The sequence below is a fragment of the Ambystoma mexicanum genome, chromosome 10, assembly GCF_040938575.1.
Source record: "Ambystoma mexicanum isolate Mex_15411 chromosome 10, UKY_AmexF1_1, whole genome shotgun sequence".
NCBI lineage: Eukaryota > Metazoa > Chordata > Amphibia > Caudata > Ambystomatidae > Ambystoma > Ambystoma mexicanum.
In genome coordinates this window covers 733,385,028-733,407,805 of record NC_090932.1, presented here as the reverse complement: position 1 = coordinate 733,407,805, position 22,778 = coordinate 733,385,028, and the positions used below count along the sequence as shown (strand labels likewise).

Genomic DNA, 22,778 nt, shown 5'->3' with positions numbered 1-22,778 from the left:
CCGTCAAAGGGCATGTTTAGAAGCCGGGCTTGTACGTCAGGAGCAAACCCCGACTTCCACAACCATGCAAATCTGCGCATCACGGTGCTCGCCGCCGTGGACCAGCTGACACAGTCTGCCATTTCCACACCCGACTGAATGGATTCACACATGGCATCCTTGCCATCCTGAACGAGGGCAAGAAAACCATCCCGTTCCTCCCCTTCGGGAATATGTTCATCCGCCAAAGACACACAATTCCACAGAGCGTGAGTGAAACGTGCTAAGGCGCACACGAAGTTGGCTGCCTGTAACGCCATACCCCCTGAAGAAAACACTTTCTTCGCCCAGCCATCAAAACGTTTGTCATCCCGATCTGCAGGGATGTAAGGGTACGACGCCTGCTTTGCCGTTGCCATAGCCGCCTGCACCACCAAACTCTCCGGAGTGGGGTGCGTAACAGGGTCGCTACTGGCTGGACGGTATTTTTCGGCAACGACTTACTCACTGCCAGGAGACTCTCCGAAGCAGTCCAAGCCGCCGCCACCCTTCTCTGTAAAGCCATATGAAATGGCAGCACCGGGTCAGTGGGTGGACCTTGGTCAAGGATATCTGTCAGGTCACCCTGCAGAAAATCCACTGGTGGCGCAAACCACCCCAAGTACTCTGTCACTCTCGACATGAGACGCTGGTATGAAGACTCGGCGTGAGTGCCAGGCTCAGGCCTATCAAACTCAACATCCAGCGAGGTGCCCAGACCACTGGCGTTGTGCAAAGACTGACGCAGGTCTTCCAACTGGCTATGACCATACAGGAGTTCGTCAGGAACCTCATCAGGAACCAGACCTTCATCAGACCCTTCATCCACCTCAGAGATGTAATCCAGAGGCTGGAATAAATCCCTGGATGAGGGCACAGAAAATGGTTCAAATACAGGCCTCACTGACTTCTTCAGGGACTTTATCGGAGTTTCCACTGATGCACGGGGTACCTCTGGTAAAGCTTCCACAAAAGGCATTGAGGGCATCGACGGAATCAGCGTCGACGTCGAGTGTGGCGCCGATGGCTTCGACACAGGCCTCGAGGGCAGTGCCCCGAGCGTGTCCTCTGATGGCCTCGCCGCCGATGGCGTCGATGACTTCCTCGGAGGCGGAGCTTCGAGAGAGTCCCTCGACGGACATGGCGCGGATGGCGTCAACGTCTTCTTAGAAGACCTCACAGGCTCCGACGGTCTCGAGGGCGTCGACGACCGGGACCTGGAGCGGGCATGGCTAGAGCGATCCACCTTTTCTGACCGGGACCTCAAAGGTTCCCGGTGATCGCGCAGACGGCCCGAGCCTGAAGGCGTACAAACAGTGGCCGTAGCGCGTTCCCTGCCGGCTTCTCTCGAAGGTGCGGACGGAACAGAGCCCTGCGACTCGAAGATCGCCATCATTTCCTTACAAAATGCCTCCCATTCCGCAGGAGAGGAATGCTTGGTAGAACAAGATACCCGCCATCTGGCAGAGCCCTCGGACGAGGAAGGCGACCGGTGACGGCGCTTCCGCAAGTTCCTAGAAGAGGCAGAGGAATGGCGGGAACCACTCCGGGACCAAAACCCCCTGGACTTATGCCGACGCGGAGAGTCGGCCCTCGAATCGTCGGTCGGAAGCCCAGCGGATTTCGACTTTCGGGGCTTGGAAACCCTACCTACCAACAGCTTCTTCTTTCGCTCCCACAAGGCCTTTGACGTCAAAGACTGGCATTCGTCACAGTCATCGGTGGCCTCGTCCTCACCGAGGCACCAGAGGCAGACGTCGTGCGGGTCCATAAGTGACATCTTGGAACCACAGTCCCGACACTTCTTGAATCCCGACCGCGGGGTAGAAGAAGACGACATAACTTCATAAACCAAGTTCGAAGAACCGATAGAATCAGAAGAACCGAGGTGCGCCGATATCTCTGAAGCGAACACGTTCGCAGAATAAACGGAACTGAGGCTACGGGCGTCGTGCGTCCTACTTATAACATCCAGTGACGTTGGCTCGACGGAGTCCCTCGAGGACAGCGTATCGACGTCATAGACGCAGGAACATTTTCCAAAGCAGCACAGCTGTGGTGATTACCTATCAGATGTGGAATACGTCGGAGGAACCAATCCCTTCGAAATGGGACTTTTGACAGAGATGGCAGTTTCCCAAAAACACTAGCCTTTTCAGTCTTATCCATAGGAAGGATTGTTAGTGGCTGCATGGCTTTAGCGACAATGGGGTCATTCCGAGTTGGGCGGTAGGGCCTTAATGGCACCGTTAAGGATGGCGGTGCCGTTAAGCCTCTACCGCCCTATTCCGAGGTCCCTTAGCGGGTCCCAGCAGGAACGGCTGGTCTGACCAGCCGTTCTTAGCAGGACCCGTTAAGGGACCTTGGAGCTAATAACAGGCCTGCAATTTGCAGGCCCGTTATTAGCGCCTTCCTGATTCCCATTGAGCCCTATGGGGGCTCAAATGGGAATGGGGAATGGTTTACTGAATGGGGACTTACCGGGTCCTCCAAGGTCGGAATGACCCATTAAATCCCCATTCAGTGAGACCGGACCCGGGTTTGGAGGCAGCCATGGCGCTAATAGCGCCATGGCTGCCTCCAAACTCGTAATGACCCCCAATGTCATGAAACACCTTAGATGGTGGCTGAGTGGTGTCTTTATCTGAATCAGAGTCCTTGGAAATGTTCTGTTTCTTGGGTGAATGAGCAGAGTCCTCGTTGTCCACTGATACCGTGATGTCGTTTGCCATTTGGGAAGGGCTAGGTTGAGGGTCTTCTAGTCTGAAAGGAGAAGTAGAAGAGTCAGCTCTGTTAGACGGTTGGTTAGGATTGTAGATGTTATAAACCACAGGTCTTGGCACCTGGCTATTGGTTAGAACCAGTTGAGGTCCAGGTTGTGCTGGTACCCGAGTAGGTTGACCCAAATAGTCCTCAGACTGAGGATAAAATGATGGCAAAATGTAAGGTGACTGAACCCACACAGGAGTGCTGAATATTTGTCCGGTGGAACCGTAAAAAATGTGGACGCATCAAAGTTTTCTGAGTCCGAAATTAGAGTAAAATTATTCTTCTGACTCTCCGGTACAGAGTCCGAGATAGATACCACGGGAGAATTCTTCCGTTTGTGCTTTTTTGGAGAATTTGGTACTGGACTAGATTTTGTATGAGAGTGCTTATGCCTCGTGACAGGACTTATGTGATTTCCTCGGTACCCAGGAGCTTGAAAGCTCAACTGCCGTAGTAGAGGGTAATACTTTGTCTTTTGGAACCGAAGTACCAGACGTTTTACATACAGAAGCCGACTTGGCTTTATCCGGTACAGGTGAATCAGTGTGGACCGAATCAACCCCGCAGGCGCAGGCCTCTTTGCATGGACCCTTGCCTGTTTGGCTTACTGAGGTAATAGAGAGTTTTCCCGGTACTGTCGTTATTTTGTCTGGTGTAAATAACTCTTCCGGTACCGGGTGGATCTTCTCAGACCTTTTCCCACCTGGAGGTGCTAACACTTTCCCAACCAGGAGGTACTAGTGCTTTCCCACCCAGAGGTACTTTGAGGAGAATAGGCCCGGGTTTTCCCCCCTGAACCATCCTGTGAAGACCCCGGAACTGAGGAGGCACTCTTCCCCTGCGTACCAAAGTCCGGTGCCGAAACTAGTAACTCACCTGAAGGTGATAGTCACCCTTTTACTGATGTCGACCTCCCTCCTGTTCCGAACAAAGTCTTTGGTACCGGTCCCAGCTGTAACATGGAGAGAAGAAGAGTCTGCAGAGACCTCCGGTGAATCCCACAGCAAAAGACACAGGTACTTTTTGTGTGATGTATATCCAAACAGTGGATTCAGGCGTGAACGGGATCGGCCACAGAGAAATGCTTCCGGCAACGGAGGCAGTGCTTGAAACCTGTCGCATATGACATGCAAAGAGGGAGGCGATGCAAATTGAAAAAGTAAAAATGAAGAACCAATCACTAAGGAAAAAGGAATGGGCAGCAAAAAGAAATGCCCCGAAAAGGAGGGAGTCGCAGTGCAGCAATAAATTCCGACCCACCCAGTCGACAGAAAAACAGTAACTGGGTGTGGAATGTTGGTGACCTAGGGGTAGGGTGTGGGCCTGGCACGCAGAGGGACGCACGTGTGATGTAGGCCCCACCCCTTCAAAACTACATAAAGAGACACCTATCTTTTGCAGCCAGATTTTCTGGCTTGCCTGTGGATGCAGGCGTTCCTCAGCCAGTTGGGAAGGAGGGGGGACCAGGACAAGAGAGAAATAAAGAGGTGATAAATGAAATTTCAAATCACATTGGTGTGTTACTTTGCAGTCACCATACCACAAAATCCCACTACATTACATGGGATGCTTTTAGAGCTTCAGTATGTGAAAAACGATTGACCGCAGACCTGAACTCATATAGCTTACAGGAAAATGCAAGTTATGACAGGATACGGATTACACTACAGAATAAAAGAATGGATCATAACATTTTAAATTTAGAACAAACTTTTTATGAGAAGGGAAATGAGCCTGACAGGTTGATGGTTAACATGCTGAAAACTAGAACACAATGATCCTATATACTACCAGTTAGTCAGCCAGGGATTCAGATGGCCTAACAATTAACAGAAAAGAGACGCCTTCAGTGAGCTTTACAATGGGTACATACTGCAGAGAAATATGACAAGTAATCCAGAAATGACTTCCAGGGTGTGGAGGTCTCCACACTAAAACTAGAGCGGTAAAGGTTAGACTTATCCTCTAAAAAAAGAAGTGTTAAAAGCAATTTAGTCTCAACAATGTAAAGCCTTTGGCCCTGATGGTCTTACCACCATTTATTTGAAATGAAGCTTTCTCTTGGGAATTAGGGACCCATTTTAGGGACTGCTTTAACTCTTTCCTACAATCGGAAACCATTACGAACTCAATGAAGGAAGCAACAGTAAGTCTGATTTCAAATGACGGGGAAAACCTCAAACTATGCAGTTCCCACAGACATACAGCCTGATTCATGGAATTATTTGCGTGAAAAACGCAGATTTGCGTGCCTTTCTGCCCAAAAATCCCTATACTTCAAACAGGAATTTTCGGGCAGAAAGGCGCGCAAATGTGCGTTTTTCACACAAATAATTCCATGAGTCAGGCTTATAGTATTTGTATTTTATTTATTTGTATAGCGCTCCAGACCCGAAGACAACCGACCGCGTGGGTATGTACTGAGAGAATCGAGAGGCTAGGTAGATGGGGGCCTGATTGTTTACACATTTAAATTGCATTAAAAGTCTATTAAACATTTATGTAAAAATGTACAAAACGATTCTGATGAAGTCTTAAACATGTTATACACCATTTCCTTAACTCTGATCAATCAGGGTTTATGAACATGCACCAAGCCTTTGACAATATAAGGAAGATAACTCCTGTTAGACAAAGTATTAAGATTCTCTGAGGTTCCAGCCACTCATCTCACTTTAGATGCTGAGAAAGCGTTTGACAGAGTAGACTGGACCTATGGAATTAACCATGATGACGAAGGGAGAATTTCATGCCGGGAGAATTTGCATGCTATGCCGATCCAGTTATGAAGGCAAGGGAAAATGGACAAATGACAGGGAAAATTAAGAGCGGATGAGGAGTACGTCAAGGATTCCATTTATCCCCTCTCGTATTCAAACTCGCTCTAGAACACTTTGCATTGAGGGTGAGAGTGACACCACTGTAAAGTGGATTAAATTTGGAGAAAGCCAATATAAATAAGCAATGTTCACTGATGACCTACTGGCCCTGCTTTCAGAACAGTGGGCTTCACACCCCAGGATTGCACAGGGAAATAGAGATGTTCTCTGAAAACTAAAGCTTTGAAGTCAACAGTTCAAAATCTGATCTGTTGGGTTCGAATGTCGATGGGGGCAGCGTAAAGATATTTCTACACTCGTGAAATACACATAGGCCAAAATGCATGTGAAATATTTGAGAGTAAACAGAAGTGGCAATAACTGAGCTGCAGTGGTGCAGATGTTTACCTCCTGGTAAATACAATTGCATTGTGGCCAAAGATAGTGGAGACAATCTGCCCCTTTATACGAACCAGAATGAGAAGGAAAGACATTGGAAGGTGTAGCTAAAAAAAACACCTGCAGTGCTAGCCTCCTTCACAGTCAATTCGATTGATGAAGCAAGTGTCAGTTGATATTTTTGCCTCCACCAACATCCCCCCTCCCATCCTTGCCCATGACTCCCTCTCTGACTCTGTCCATGCTAACTTGCACCTTGCCATCTCTAACACCCTTGACATCCTTGCCCCTGCCATGAGGATCTGCCTAAAAACTGCCACCAAGAACAACAGCTGGTATGACACCGACCTAGCATCTCAGAAACACAAGTGCAGAGTTGCTCTGCCTTGGCCTCTCACTTCACATCCAAGACTCAGGAACATCCTGTTCTCACTCTCCTCCACCCCTATCTCCCCTCCCACGCCTTCTCCACAGCCTCCCTTGCCTCTCCTCCTCTCACCTCCCTCACTCACTCACTCTCCCCCCTTCTGCCTATAGCAACGGATGCAGTCTCTAAACTGGTCTGCTTTAGGAGGGCCTCCACAAAACAGGTGCTCCCTTGCTAATCCAGAACCATTAAGGACAACATCTCCTCTCTTGCCTCGGCTCTTGACAACTTCTGTAAGCACTCCTTCGCCACTGGCTCTTTCCCTCATGCACTCTCTTGATTGATTGATTGTTGTTTCACCCTTGTGCACCCTCTCTTAAAAGAAAAATGTCTGCTGACCCCTCCTGCCCGGCTAACTCTCGCCCTATCTCTACAACCCCTTTCCTGGTTAAACTCTTGGAAAAGTTGGTCCTCCCCCAACTGACACTCCACACTGATCTTGTTGGATGCCGTCATGACCATCAATCTGGATTCTGGGCATCCAGAGGCACGGAAATTGCCCTCCCGAACACCTGTGAAACCATGCTTGTACATCTTGATTCCAACTCTCCTGTTCTCATTCTCCTCAATCTATCCTCTACCTTTGACACAGTCAACCATTCCATCCTGATAAAACAACTCGGTGGCACCCTTTGCCTCAGTGACCGGGCACTGGATTGGCTGACCTCCTTCCTCACTAACCGCCCTTCCCAGCTGCAACTGGGCCTTTTTTCCTCCATCACCACACTCTCCAGCTGTGGCGTGCCTCAGGGTTCTATCCTATCGCCATGGCTCTTCAACATCTATCTTGTCCCTCGTGCCCACCTGATCTCCTTCTCTCATTTCCAGTGTTATGCCAATGACACACAGCTTTCCTTCAAACTCCCCACTACTACCTCCCTTTCCTCCTCTCTGATCCCGGTCTGTCCACCATTCAGGCATGGTGTGCTGCAAGTGATCTCTGTCTCAATGCCAGTAAGACAGAGATACTCCTCATCAGTGCACCTGTGCCCGCTTTTCTTTCTACCCTCCCACCACCCTCTTTGGGCCCCCTACCCCTCCATCCTGTGAGACCAAAAACCTCTGTCATTTTGAATATGCTCTCTCCTTCACCCCTCACATCATGGACCTTACTAAAAAAGCCCCACTTCCAGCTCCACCTCCTCAGAGGCATTCTTCCTTTTCTCAACTTCCCCCAGAAGCTCAATGTTACCAGAGACACCTCTTTCTCAATCTCCCTCTTTCCCCCTTCACTCCCTCCAGCTAATCCAGAATAGGGCTGCAAGACTTATCCTTGGCCTGAAGCCCAGGGACCGTATCCCTCCAGCCCAAAAATTTCTCCACTGGCTCCCAGTGGCTGCAAAGATCAAATTCAAGACACTCTGGAGCATCCACAATGCCTTCTGGGGCCTGGGACCACGCTATCTCCCTAAATACTCTGCTGCTAGAGTATTTTGCTCCTCTAACTCCAATTCTCTGACAAACACTTTCCCAAGCAGAGAGTGGGGCAGATCTCCCTCCTCAGCTGGTCCCTCCCTTTGGAACAAACTCCCTGCCCCTCTCAGACTTGAGCCGGACCTCCTCATGTTCCATAAACTGCTTAAAACTCTGCTTTTCTCATCTCTTTCCCTCCCCTGCTAATCACCCGACTGCCGCTGTGACCATTGGCCTGCTCCCCATGAATCTTCATGGATCCCAGGCCCTTACTCCCGTTCAAAACCAGCACTTCTCCCACCCACTCCCTTGTCCTACTGGCCCCTGCTTGGCAGCTCCACATACATACTTTTATCCTCAATCTGAGGACTATTTGGGTCAACCTACTCGGGTACCAGCACAACCTGGACCTCAACTGGTTCTAACCAATAGCCAGGTGCCAAGACCTGTGGTTTATATCATCTACAATCCTAACCGACCGTCTAACAGAGCTGACTCTTCTACTTCTCCTTTCAGACTAGAAGACCCTCAACCTAGCCCTTCCCAAATGGCAAACAACATCACGGTATCAGTGGACAACGAGGACCCTTGAGTCACATTTACTAGCAATTAGCCTGGGGTTCTCCCTTTGAGGAGTCCCGCTCCGGGCCCTCCTCCAGCACTTGTCCCCTCCTCTGCTCTCTCTCCCTTCCACCTCTCTTCAATGCACTTGCACGACTGAATGCCACAAGGCCTAGTAGGACCATGACTGTATATTACTGTTATGCCAATTTTATTATTCCGTTTCCTTCCTATGTAGCCTTGTGGTGCTTTGAAACACAATTCTGTTGTATAAAGCGCCTTACAAATGCTCAATAAAATAAAAATAAAGTACTCCTACTTTACAGTATAAGGAAATTGCAGGTCACCATGCAGTTCTGTGACCATATAGAGGAACAAGGCCTAAGGCAGAGTTCCTTTACATGGTCACAGAACTCAAAGGTGACTTGCAATGACCTTTCTAACGTACCTCATGGGGTATTTCATTCCTTATAAAATACACTAACACCATCATCTCCTTTAATACTTGGTATCTTCATTCGTTTAAGGTAAGAAATATTCCAGTTGATCATATGTAGAATGCATGCAGAACCCGATGAGGTGGAAAAACATACCAAAGCACAGTTTGTAATACGTTATATATTTTGGACTACAAATCGCGTCAGCCTTTTTCAGCTTTGGCAATGGTGGGTGATCATGGGAGTTGTAGTATAAAACATCTGCAGAGCCACAGGTTGCAGACCCCTGATTTAGAATAAGGTATATCATACAAATATGATTACTTCACTGAACTTGGCTCTTAAGAGCAAAAAGTATAAAGTAAAGGAAAAAATGTCAATGTATTAAATGACTTAATCAGTACTAAGTGACTTAATGAATTATAGTATGTAAAGAGATGAATTCAGATTTTAAAATGTTCAATTGATTCTACACAGGAAAGTACTGGGTCTTCACGTGTAACTGTAGCTCATGTATTGCTGGTATCCACTTTCTTTATACATTGTGATGCAACCATGCTTTTATGGTTTTAAACCGAATAAAGTTACATGTGAACACACATATATTGTAAGCTTCCATGTATCATATAGCTATTACAGTGAAGCTTAGTGAATGTGTGTACAAAAAGAAAAGTTTAAATGCCCAGAAGATTTAAAACAGTGAAACAAAGAATCAGAGGAACCAGAAGACAAATGGAAAGTACAAGCCCAGGAATGGGAAACAAAAACATACACTTGCTGCAGAACAGGAAAATTAGTCAGTAGAGTTCAGTGGAAATTATATTGAGACTACCTATCCCCTACCTTTTTATTTAAGTGACTACAAATAGGTTCACTAAACAAAATACTCAAGATTTGTGAAACAAAGTTAAACGATATAGGGCATGCAGTATGTCTTTCCATCGAGAACTATGATGTATGCCGTTATTTTTTTTATTTAAATAGTGTTGTCTGTATACAAAGAAAAATAGATTTGAGGAAAGATACCTACCATGAAGATGACAATTAGAACAAGACAGATTCCCACTATAATGAGGAAGGGGATCAGGTAGTACTCCAATGGAAGACTCCACTCAGGAAGTAACACAATATGGGCACTGTGTATCAGAAAGAACAGTTGGAATGGGTTACAATTCACACAACGATGTTAACAAAACATAATAGAAACAGAAAAACATTATGCAACTTGAAAAGAAAATGCACACACAACAATGTGCTCATGATAGTATAGGGCAGACTAAAACTGGGAACATAAACCCTACATGCACAGTCACATATATACAGTGAGAAAACGTAAAAATATCAGAACCAATAAACCAATTTAGGACTAACTTGCAGAAGCATATTTACACAAATATATTCCACCATGCATTATTAATGATACTCTGGACAAATCACAATCCGAGATCTAGAGTTTACAACCAAATTCTCAAAAAGCAGGTACCTTATTCTCTAGTTCTAAAGAGTGGAATTCGCAGAGAGAAATACCAAATATCATATGCATGCAAATTCCCAATGTTTTGTGTGGTCTCATAAGTTTAATGAATTAGAGAAGTTAAACAAAAACAGTACTGATAAATGGTACCCATAAATAAGGTTTAGAATGTTCTCCAATAAGCAAGTAGTCCAAAACTGAATTATGAAGTGCCTAGCATTTCACAAAATTGTAAATCCTAAATTAATCGATTGACTATACATTTGCAAGGACCATAATGACTAAGGTTAGGCTTTTGGGTATCCGGACAGTTCGAGCTATAGTTGCAGTCTGCAGAGACAGACAATGCATCTGTGAGATAATAAAACATTTAAAATGTTAAACTGAAATGCTATCCACCAATCCAAAAGTTAATTACAGTCCTTAATACTAACTGCAGCTATTGACATCAACAGAGGCTTGTGGGATGGCTAATGGTGCAAAGTGGACTACTTTTCTGTTTGTTGGCACATCTTGCTGCACTGCACATGTTGCACAATGTTGTCCAGCACAGGTTTTCCCCTGTAGCAACCCGGACTCTAACAGGAGCAAACTAGCAATGTCTGTGCCCTATAGAGTGTAGAGAATGCTACCTAGAGACAGTATAATCCCTGCTTTCACAGGAGTCATCTCCCAAGTCCATACATGCAGATGGCCAGACAACTTCAACAAAACAAGAAGGGCCCCTCGATTGCTCAGATTCTTTCATATACTAAAATGTATGAATTGTAACAAATATAGGACAGAACCACTTTCGATTACTGGTGCTGCATGCAACTAGCTGTTTCCCTAAAGAAAGTTACTAGCCTGTATCTCAGCAGTATAGCTTTTCCATAGCATGCACTGATTGAAAAAGCAAAAAGCAATAGGAGAGAATCAGAAAGAATAAAACTACTTTAAAGCACCAATGTTTATGAGGCTAGAAAAAACAAAAGTCTACATTGTCTTGACCCAAAAATAGCAATGTGCCTGTGAGCAGTTTAAAAAGGAACAAGAGGGAGCTTTTGTCGCTCCTTATTTTTCACCTCTCATCAGTTCCTGAAGTATAGGCTAAAAGAACATTATTATTGTATTCTCTACTTCCAGGAAATCACTAGCAAATATCAGATATCCCTGCGTTTACTGGTTGACCGGTTTCTGCGACATTAACTATTTAGTCGCATTCCTCAGGACCGTCAGTAACTTTGGTTTTGAAAGCGTTCTGCTTGAAGGTTTTATTGGAGTAAATTTAACTACTGAAGTCAGTTATTCTAAGCCAGTTAATCTGTAGCATCCTTATTCTAAAAGGAAACGCAAATGAGAATTTTTTTTTCTCCAAGAATGAATTTATTATGTAACATTAAGCTTAAAATTGATTTTTTTTGCAGGGGGCGTGCCTTGGAGCTTGAGGTGAAGCATGGCTCTATGATAGCTCCTGGTCCAATCCTGGTTGCTATGCCCTGATTCTGCAGAACAAGGCCATGACTCTGAAGTCGGAATGCCGACCACGGCGCAGGATCCCAGCGGGTGCAGCTGGTGAAAACTTGGGGCACGGACGACTGCCGGATAGTAAGATCTCGTCCCCCACAGCCAGATAGTCCGGTCTGGGAATATGATACCACGCCACATAATCTTACAGGCCCAGCGTGGGGCGAGCTTGCTCATATGAGCTGATCCGGCGGCTGGCCGGGCTGATCTGAGGGGCTGTCTGAATTCGAGGCACACGCAAGGGTCGCACGCACAACAGTGCAAAAGAGCTATGTATGGTGACATGGAACATGCAGGGCTTTAACGTTCCAGCAAGCGAAAGTCAGTCACCCGCAGACTAACAGACATACTAGCTGGCATAGTCTGTCTGAAAGAGACACACCTCTTAGCCACAGATGAACAGCGTATTATGTTTGGGTGGTTCTCAAGGGCGCACTTCACCAAATAAGGGGTGGGGGGTGGCGCTGCTCTTCAGCAGGGAGGTTCCCCTAACCAAGATCACAGTGAAGTGGGACCCACTGGGTAGATACATATTAGTTAAAGGGCACTTGTTTGAGTTAACACTCACATTCGCATCTATCTATTGCCTGAATTGCGCGCCGGATCGGTTCCTGCATGCAATATGCCCAGACATTATCTCCTTCGCAGAGAGCCAGATACTCAGGGGGTGGGGGGAAGTATTTAAATTTTTGGCCCCAAACGCCGCAGCACACAAAACTCTCCCACCCACCAGAGAGGACTACAAACATGCCACAGGATTTGCCCAAGTTTCTCAGGAAAGTGGGGCTAGTTGATGTCTGGAGGATTTCCAACGCAGGATTTCATGACTGCATGTTCTACTCCCATGTTCATAAGGGTCTCTCAACAATAGATTTGATACTTATATCCGCATGCTCTTCTCCCTTCTTGCAGAGGTTAGCATTCTGACAAAGGTAATCTCAGAATACGCCACGGTGGGGGCCTCTATGTAAGCCATTGGGTTCCCAGCCCTGCCCCAAGGAGCCCTGGAAACGACAAGACTCGGTACTGCATGATGCAGCAATACGGGCGGAAATATTGATCGCCTTAGTTAACTATTGCGCTGAATACTGTTCGGCTGAAGACTGGTTCTCAACGGTCTGGGAAGCTATAAAACTGCTGATACTGGGGAAGTTCATCACGGGCGCTGCATCGCTTCAGAGAGCCAGCAAGTTGCAACAAGTGCAGTTAGAGGATAGGGTCCAAGCACTAGCGAGGGCACAAAAGATCAGTCAGTCTAAAAAACGTAGCCAATAAATCTGCTCAAGCCCTTTCAGACACCAAGCAATTTGACTATGCAAATAGCAATAAGGCAAACCGATTATTTGCATATAAACTGAATAAAGTACACACACATAACATCCAAACACTACTGGGCTCAGATAGGTCTCTGAAGGCCACAGGAGAGGATAAATTAAACGCACTGCTAGAGCACCAAAGGGGCGTCATGGCAGAGACCCCAATTGGGAGCGAAATGCAATCACACCCCCTGGCTACCATCTCCTCCCTTACCATGCCATCAGGCTTGCTAGACCCCCTTCGAACAGCCAATCTCCCCCGAGGAGGTAGCAGCAGCAATCAAGCACCAAAGGGGCATCATGGTAGAGACCCCAATTGGGAGCGAAATGCAATCACACCACCTGGCTACCATCTCCTCCCTTACCATGCCACCAGGCTTGCTAGACCCACTTCGAACAGCCAATCTCCCCCGAGGAGGTGGCAGCAGCAATCAAGCACCAAAGGGGCGTCATGGCAGAGACCCCAATTGGGAGCGAAATGCAATCACACCACCTGGCTACCATTTCCTCCCTTACCATGCCACCAGGCTTGGTAGACCCCCTTCGAACAGCCAATCTCCCCCGAGGAGGTGGCAGCAGCAATCAAGCACCTGAAAGACACAGCTCCAGGGCCTGATGGGTTTACAGCCCAGTTTTATAAGCCCTAAACCCACATCTTATCTCTTCATGTAACGGCACTCTTTAATTCCTTCCTAGTCACTGGGCGCATTTCACCCTTCATGGAAGAAACTCTGACGGTGCTCATACCTAAGCCTAGGAAAGACCCAAATGAATGCGGCTCCTACAAGCCCATAACATTAGTGAACAGTGATGCAAAGATTTTCTCCAAGATCCTAGCATCTAGGCTCTCTAGGGTCTTGTAACACCTTGTACACCCCGATCAGATTGGTTTCATTGTGGGCTTCACCACCCATGACAATATCAGGCGTACACTAAACCTTATTGAGAGCGCCTCCAGGGCATGGGTAGAGTTGGGCATTGTTTCACTGGACGCCCTTAAAGCATTCGATTTGGTGGACTGGGGCTACACAGGAAGGGTTCTTACCCACTATGGGATTGGGCCAAACTTTAAAAAACGGGTCTTGGCCAACTACCAGCAACCCACCACATTGCTCAGAATCAATGGGCTTAGGTCCCCAAAATTAGAAATCTCTTGGGGCACCCGACTGGGTTGCCCTTTGTCGCACCTAATCTTTGCACTGTCAATGGAGCCATTTGCCACTAGCATCCGGGCCAACCCGCAAATACAGGGAGTGTCAGTGGGGTAAACACTTATCAAATCTCCTTATACGCAGATGATTTACTGCTCTCCCTCATGCAAGTGGACTCCTCCCTTGAGACTTTTATGGCAAAAAATCTCGATGTTCGGCAGAGCATCAGGGCTCAAGGTTAATGACATGAAGTCTAGCACCATGGAGGTAAGCATCTCGCAGAGGCAACAGGAACTGATTGAAAACAAAAGTCTGGTCCCCTAGGATAAGGCCAGTATCACTTATCTTGGCGTCCGTATACCGAACAAGGTCAAAGAAGTTTACTAGGCCAATTTCTTGCAGTTATTCAGGACCCGGCTGGACGACCTAGATCGGTGGCACAAGCAAGAGATTTCATGGCTTTGGAGAAATGCTGCTCTTAAAATGAACCTAGTCTCGAGGCTCCTTTAGCATTGCCTCGCATTGCCTGTCACAGTTACTGAAAAGGACATGAGAAGGCTAGAGAGGGGGATGAAGAAGTTTATATGGGGTAGGAAGAAGCCTCGGGTGGCCAGGAGGGTGATGCTAAGGGGAGTCCCTAGCGGAAGCCTCTGAGTCTAATATGTCTCCATGTACAGCCTGGTGACGCAGCTATCCTTCTCCTTTGCATGGCAAGAGGCTGACTATCTGCCCAGATAGAAGCAGATTGAAAAATCCTGGGCTTCGGGCCCGCTCTCTGCCCTACCCCACCTCAAGCTGGCAGACCAGGCTGGTGGCGCGGGCCCGCTGGCTTCTACCAAGACCTCTATTCATTGCTGGAGGAGGGAGGTCAGCAGATGGGGTGTTAGGACTACCTTAGGTCCTCTTACCCCAGTGTGGGGTAACCCAGAGTGCAGGCTGGGGTTGAACTTAGCGAGGTTCCGTAGATAGTGGGAGGGAGGCCTATCTGAACTGAAATACCTCTTTATAAATGGCGTTCCTCTGTCCTTCGAAGAGTGCAAGGCCAAGTTTTAAGTCCCAGAGGAAGAGAGATTCAGATACACTCAGCTTCAGCACTGGCTGTCACACCATAACACAAACGTACATGGTGGCAGGTTGCTTAATGCCTTAGAACTCACCTTGACTGCAGCAATGCCCAGGGGTAGGATATCAGTCCTCTCCTATACAAGCTGCTGGACAGATCAGACCCCTCCAAGAAAGAGAACTATATGACCAGGTTGGAAAGGTAGCTGGGGGCGGAGGAATTAAATCTGGGCCCACATATTTAGAAGCTTCAGATGCATCACAAAGAGGGAGGGGACAGCAAAGGTGTCTTACGGATGGTATAGGACGCCAGAAACCTTAAGCAAGTGCAACCCCTCACTAGATCTGCTTGTTTGAGGGGATGCACGGTTATAGACTCGCTTTTCCCCTTCTGTGGTCCTGCGGGAAATCAGACTAATTCTGGAAAGAGGCATTAGCTCAAATAAGCACATAACCAGGCTGACGGTCCCCTGGGAACCCGGTATAGAACTCCTGGGTGGCACGGGAGATGGAGTTTACCCAGACGGGCCCTGTGGCAGAATAATCATACACCTCCTCGCAATGGCGAAGTTCACTATAGAATGCCTCTGAAAGAACCCTGAGGGGCCCATGACCAATATATTCTTTTTTAATTATTATTGTGTTTAATTGTATTAACAATTTTTACAAATTCTGTCCTGATTTTCTTGCGTTTTTCACTGTTTCCCATTGTGGATGTCGTGCAGTTTTCTGTTTGCTTGGACTACCAATGAAATTTTCTTTAGATTAATTTCCTCCAGCTTCAGTTTTTCCAAAAGATTCGCTGTAGCCACTGTCAAAGATGTGGAATTGCCACACATTAGCATATTCCGCCAAGTTTCTTCATTTGTGGTTAGGTGCCGAGCTGTGTGGATTGAGATAGATGGTTTGTAGGTTTTCCGTTCCTGAGCAATGAAGGAGGAGATGGCGTAGTGTTGCGGTTTCCATCTTCTTACAACAGCGACAGTTTTTGGTAGTTGACTGTTTTCTACAAAAGAGAATCTCATTGGTTTTCAATAAATTTAACTTTGCTCTTAAAAAGGTTGTTCTCAGTCGTTTATCTGGAAACTTTTTTAGATAGTTTCTGACTTCGTCTATTTTTTGCGTGTTCGTTGTATGGTGTGTGGAGACTGAGATCTTCTGCTTTGTCTAGAGTCTCAATCCAATCTTGTATTTTAAGTTTTTTCTTTATTTTTCCCGGGATCCGTTCTATGTTCCATTCTGAACATCCGATTTTGTCCGCTTGTTCCAGTAGTCTACTGTACCATCTTGTTATCGTTGTTTTTCTTTCACTCTTCAACTCTTGAAGTATGATGTCCAGAATTTTTGGTCGTGGGTTCCTTATGATTTTGCCCAGGAATAATAGACTGTTTCTCCTGACCACAGATTCCAATGATTGTAGACTCAGTTTGCGTCGAATGATTGCAATGGGAGTGGAGTTTGGAAGTCATAGTACTCTGCGCCAAAATATACCTTCAAGTTTAGCCCACAGTGTCTTCGGCAGATGTGGCATGGCTTCGGCTCCGTAGGTCAGAGTTGGACAGACCTTTGCTCTATAAAAGTTTATGAGTGGAAGAATTGAGAATTTCCTATCCAAAGACACTGCCTGTGCTGCTAAAGTTTTTGTTTTGGAAAACAGATGTACTTGCATCGTTTTATCAATTTTACTGGACGAGAGTTTCACCACTAGGTAAGTACAGCTTTTGACTATTTCTAGTTTCTTCGAATTTGCGAACCATTGCGATCTTGTGTTCGGTCTCGTCGGTTTTTCTAAGACCAAAATTTTCGTTTTTGATGTATTAAGCTCCAGGTCATTTTTCTTCAGATAGGCTGTGAGACTGTCTATTTGTCTCTGGAGTCCAATTGCTGTTTGATCTATTAGTAGAATGTCATCTGCATACAGCAATCTTGTCACTTTTGAATCGCCTATTTGCGGAGGAAATGATCGAGTGTCGTTTTCGGAATCTGCTATGTCGGCCATATAGGCCTTATGCAGCGCCGGCGCCAGAGGACAGCCTTGTTTCACACCTCTGGCCGTTTTTATGCTTTCAAACATCAAGCCTGCTTCGTTGAGCCGGATTTTGATGGACGTTTCGCTATATAGGGCTTTCACTGGATCAAGAATGGATGGTGGACATTTTTGGTTCTCCAGTTTTCTCCACAGTTTTTCCCTATTTACGCGGTCAAAAGCTTGGACCGGATCAATTGAGGCAATGAATATTGATGGTTGCCCCTCAAACACTTTTGATTTTAGGATGCTAATCAGCATAATGTTGACTGACGTTCCCAAATTCTTTTCGAACCCTGACTGGAAGGGGTCTGTTTTTGCCTCTTTCTGCCATATCTGGAGTTCGTCCAACAGCAGTGATCCGAAAAGTTTGCCGAGAACATCTAATAGTCCGATCGGCCTATAATTTCTCGGGTCGTCCCTCGGGCCCTTCTTATAAATTGGGACGATGTTTGCTGTCTTCAGCGTATCGGGGATGGATCTCGAAATCCTCGATCTTCTGAAGATTTCTGATATTAGTGGAGCCCAAATTTCTGCATCCTGTTTCAAGTGGGCGTTGGAGATGCCATCTGGACCTGGGGCACGGGAGTTGTTTAGATTCGTGATCTTTATCAGAATATTCTCCTCTGAGCATACCATCCATTTGGAGTGGTCTTGAGTGGTTGATGTTGTTTCCCCTGGGGTAGGATCTTTGTATAAGTCAGTGTAGTGCTCACTCCATTTTTCTTCTGGGACACCGTTTATGGTTTTTATGTCCGTAGGTGCGATTTTGTGCTTTATGATTGTCCAGAACTCTTGTGAGTTTTTTTTGCACACTGCTCTTAGCATGTTCTCTGCATCCACTTGATATAGTTTCCATCGTATCGATTGTATCCACGATTTGTACAGTCTTTTGTTTTTGGTTGCCGAATCTACATTTATTTGTGTTGGATTTGTTCGTGCAAGCCGAGTAGCCTTTCTTAGGTTTGATTTCTTTATCCTAAGCTCTTCGTTATGAGTATGTAAATGAGTTTTGTCATAAGTTCTATTGCGTCGTGGATGTAGGTAAGGGATCAAAAGAGGACGGTAATCCAGTTTTTCTTTCAAAGTGTTTTGGTTATTTTGTCTGTTGTAAGCTGCCGTGATACAGATTATGCCTTCTGTCGTAATTTTCAATCGGTTTCCTTGTTGGTTTATTTCCAGATTTTTCGGCATTATCACTGGCGTCTTTTTTTTTTGCTGGCCACTTTGCAGTTAGTAAATTGTGATCACTGGCCGTGGTCTTCACTACCTTGAAACTTTTGGTTAGGAGATATAGCTCTTTTGAGGCAAAGATGTAATCAATTGTGCTTCTTCTGCCAGCACTTTCCCATGTTGGAATTCTGGATTTGGCTGATTCGAGGGAATTTAAGTTGTACAGATCCCGGGATTCCATCAGTTTTGCCCATGCTGTACCTCTCGCTATTGATTGTGCACTACCCATGTTATGAGGAGTCGTTTCCATCTCGAGTGCAGGACAGGTGGCATTTAAGTCACCGCATATCAAGATGTGATCCATGTCATATATTTCTGTTGCGTCTGTTAGAATTTTTTCCACATTATTTAGGAATCCCTTAATAATAATTTATAATAATAATAATAATAATAATAATAATAATAATAATAATTAGGCTTTTATATAGCGCTACAAACCCTCAGGTATCCGAGCGCTGCTTATTATTACCCACGGTGTGTGGTGCTCATTTATCGACCTCGGAAGGATGAAAGGCTGAGTTTGGCCCCGCCGGGATTCGAACCTGCGTTAACAGGCTCTGCACGGGTGTCAAAGCGAGCGCTCTACTCGCTGTGCCACTTGACCGGCTATCTTTGTTGTCAGTGGATTCCAGTAGATGTTTAATAATAGGATAAGATCCTGCCTGGATTTTTTTTGCCTAGAGTCCTCTTTCTTCCATTCTAGCAATGTTGCCTGAATTGCCAGAGATGATATCAGGTTGTGGACTATACTGAGAGCTCCGCCAGTTCTTACGACTGTCAGCAAGCCTGAAGTAGGACGTCCACTATCTCCTTTTTGGGCCGGTGCGAGTACTACTTCAAAGCCGTCCAGGCTCGGCGGATATAGCAACCAGGTCTCTTGCAAACTTATTAGGTCGAATTGGCCAAGTTTCACCTCTCCTGGTTGCGTCAGGTGAATATGGCCTCTTGTGTTCCAAGAGCCAAGGATGATGTTTTGCTGTGGTTCTTGGGCTGCGTGTTGCTCCTTTAACGTCTCTCCTTCTAGGTTGTCAGAGGGACGATTTGGTTGCTATTTCCTAACATATCTTGTCAACGCCGAAGGAATCCATGCCCATTTGTTAGGGTTCTTTTCTGCCTCTTTCGTCTGATTCCGCGTCGAGGTGTTTTCACGAATAGTACGTTTTTATTTTTCTCTGGTGATCTGGAAAAGAAAACGACCTTTAGGCTTTCTCAGAGATGTTCTTGTCGTTGTGTGTCCAGCTGTCTTGGGAGAAGAGCTTTTCTCTGGTCTTTACTCTTTCCTTGTCACTTTTCATCTTTGAATCACTTTGATCCAATAATTCTCGTGTTTTTCGACGTTTATCTTCTTCTTTTCGGTCATCTATCTCCGATATTGAATTGAATTTCCTCTTTGTTCTAGTTAGTCTTTCAGTTACAGGTGTTATCTGTGTGGTTTTCCTTATTTCTTTTTCATTTGTTTCATAATTACGTTTTTCTCTTGTTTTGTGTGAATCATCTCTTCTGTACCCTCTTTCCTCTGCTGTAGTTTCCCTTAAGGTATATCCTCTTTTGGCTAGGTCTCCTGCCACTGATAACAGGAGGTTTTTCACTATGTGAGATGTAATATGCAGGAAGATACTATCCGTCCGAGCTTTGTGTGCGAACTCTACTATGTTTAAGTCCCTACTTCTAATTTGATCTTCTTTATGATCTTTTTGTAGAAGTCTCATGGTTGCTCTTCTGTTTAGTAAGATCTTTTCTCCCTTTTTGTCAATTTTTTCTAATTTCAAGGTGCGTGATGAGTTACACTTGTGACTAAAAATTGCTGATGTCCGAGTGGGGTTTGGCTGTATGGAATAGTCTGAGTGTCTTCTGTTTGATCTGGTTCTTCTTTCTGAGTGTCTGTCACTTGGACTAGTTTTTTTCTCTTCTTTGGTTATTATTTCGCTTATCTGCTATGTCCGACTTTTTTCTATATGGAGATGTTTCTGGTTTGTTTTGTCGTGCTCTTTGGTTATGATGATGTTGTTTGTGACAGGTTCCACTATTCGGTGTGTTATCAAGCCTTTCGCCCTCATGTTTTTCTTTTGAACTCTGTGCGGGGCGGTCTTTGGGGCTTTCATGTTTGGTTTTATTTATCTTTATGTTAGCCAATCGAAACAACGTTTTCCTTTCTGAAGTTATCCGACTTCTTCTGTAGTTTAAATAGTCTATTTTATTTTTCTCTTTTTCTGGCGCCTTTGTTTGTTTCTGCTTGTATTTGTCCCTGTGCTCTGTTCTTGAGGAGTTATCCTCCGCAATGGACACCTTTCTTTTCTTTCCACTCGGTCGGGGTATTTCCGACTCTGAGTTTTCAATCGAATATGTACTTCGGTCCGATAAGTCAAGCGAGCTCTCCTCCACAAGTTTATGTGTTGCTTTCGTCTTTGTCTCTTGTAATTCACTTTCTACGACTTTTATTTTTTGGTCCATCCCAGATATCCACTTAGACATGAACAAGTTTGCAATTTTTCCATACGTTGTTTATCCTGTGCAGTGGATCCCTTTGTGCTCAATTGTTCTTTCTGAGTTGAGCTATTTTTTGTGATCTTTTTTCTCTGAAGTTGGTGATTATTCTCGGGTTGGACCCTCGTCGACTGGTTTTCTTTTTGATCCTCTTTTAAGCCTTTTTTAGTTTCACCTAGGTTCGTATCTATTTTATCTTTAATTGATGACGGTCTCCAGTTAATTTTTGTTGTGGTTGCTATTTGTTCATCTTCGTGTCTGGTTTCCTTGTACTCAATCTGTTTGGTTTGAGAACTATTGGATACTGATTTTTTTTTAAACTGGAACACCTCCATTTTATCCGTCATAGTACCTTGTTCCTTTGTGGATGGCTTCCATGCCTCTAAAGCTGTTATATACCCTTCCAAGTGGGTTAGTTTCATGTTGCAAGCTGCTAATAGTGAAGTATGGTCTTTTAATGTTTAGTTTATTGTTTCATATAATTTCCCGAAAGGTGCCAGTGCGATGGTCACAGCTGACATGACGGGTAGTATGTCCACGTTTTTAACAGGTGAGTTTTTTTCTTTTTTCTTTGGGGATTCACTTTCTATTTTAGCTTTGTGTGGCGTGGAGAACAATAGTCGTAAGGCATCTGTCGAGACATCTGGCTTTTTATGTTGCGGCGACGGTTTCCAACACCCGGGGTGTTCTCTCTGAGTTTTATCATTTTTTTATAGTTCAATATTGCCTCTGCCACTTTTATTTCTTCTTGGTTCCACTGGTAGCTTGCTTTAGGTTGTGCCAAGCTGTCTCTTTTTTTTTCCTCCTTCTCGGCTTTACTTTCGTTGAGTGAAGTCTCGCTATTATTTTTCCCTAATATATCTGGTTGTATAAACAATGGTTTTTGATTTGTGTTGTCTATTGCCTTTGTTGTTTCTTTGTTTTTGTTTTTTCCCCCATCTGGTCAGAGTTTAGTTTACTTTCTTCTTGTTTTCCTTTGTTCTCTCCTGATATTACTGTTTTCAATATTGAATTATTCTTACCATCCTCATAGCACTGAGATCTGTTTTCTGTGATTTTGTTGTCTGTACCAGTTTTGGTTATTTCTGACTTTTGGCGTGAGGAAGGTTGGCTTGGGTGCCAGCGCATTTGCGGTTGTAGGCCTCCCCCCTCAAAAGTCTTTTCTGGCTTTGGTGAAATTTTTAGGTTTCTTTGAGGGCATGGTGGGATTCCTGCCAGAATTTCTAAGTCGGAAAGTTCAAAACGATTCACTGTGGGAGTCTTCCCTAGTTTTTCAAAAAAATCTTCCAATCGGGTTGTTAGATGGGAGTGTCGATTTACCCGTTTTTTTCGTTTGTAGTTTTGGTGGTGCTCCGTTATTGGGGGTCGATGAATCAGTTGGGTTGTTTTTTTTTATTCCTTGTCTTTTTGGTTGTTGATCCAGTATAGATTCATTTCTCCAGCATGGGGTCTGGCATGGATTCACATGCTCATGAATATTTCCCGTCGTCAGGCTGGGAATCCTCTCACTGGTCTCTGCGTCATACTGACCACAGCCAATGACTGCCCTCTACCTAAGCACCGCCTCTGGCAGCCATCTTCAGATTTTTACCGCACGTTCATGTGTTGGGATCCTCGTGCTATTGCTCTCGAGCGTTAGTGCTATTTTTCGCGCTTTTTCACAAAAAACTTCAATTCTTTCGG

General features: G+C 45.4%; 1 protein-coding gene across 2 annotated transcripts in view; it reads right to left on the bottom strand.

Moving 5' to 3' along the window:
• The window catches only part of RNF13 (ring finger protein 13), a 1,183,896-nt gene that overhangs the window by 276,261 nt on the left and 884,857 nt on the right, over positions 1–22,778 (bottom strand). For both annotated transcript variants that reach the window (XM_069618372.1, XM_069618373.1), the window contains one exon: positions 9,874–9,979. In XM_069618372.1, coding sequence (XP_069474473.1) covers positions 9,874–9,979 — 106 coding nt within the window. The remainder of the gene's footprint in view (positions 1–9,873; positions 9,980–22,778) is intronic.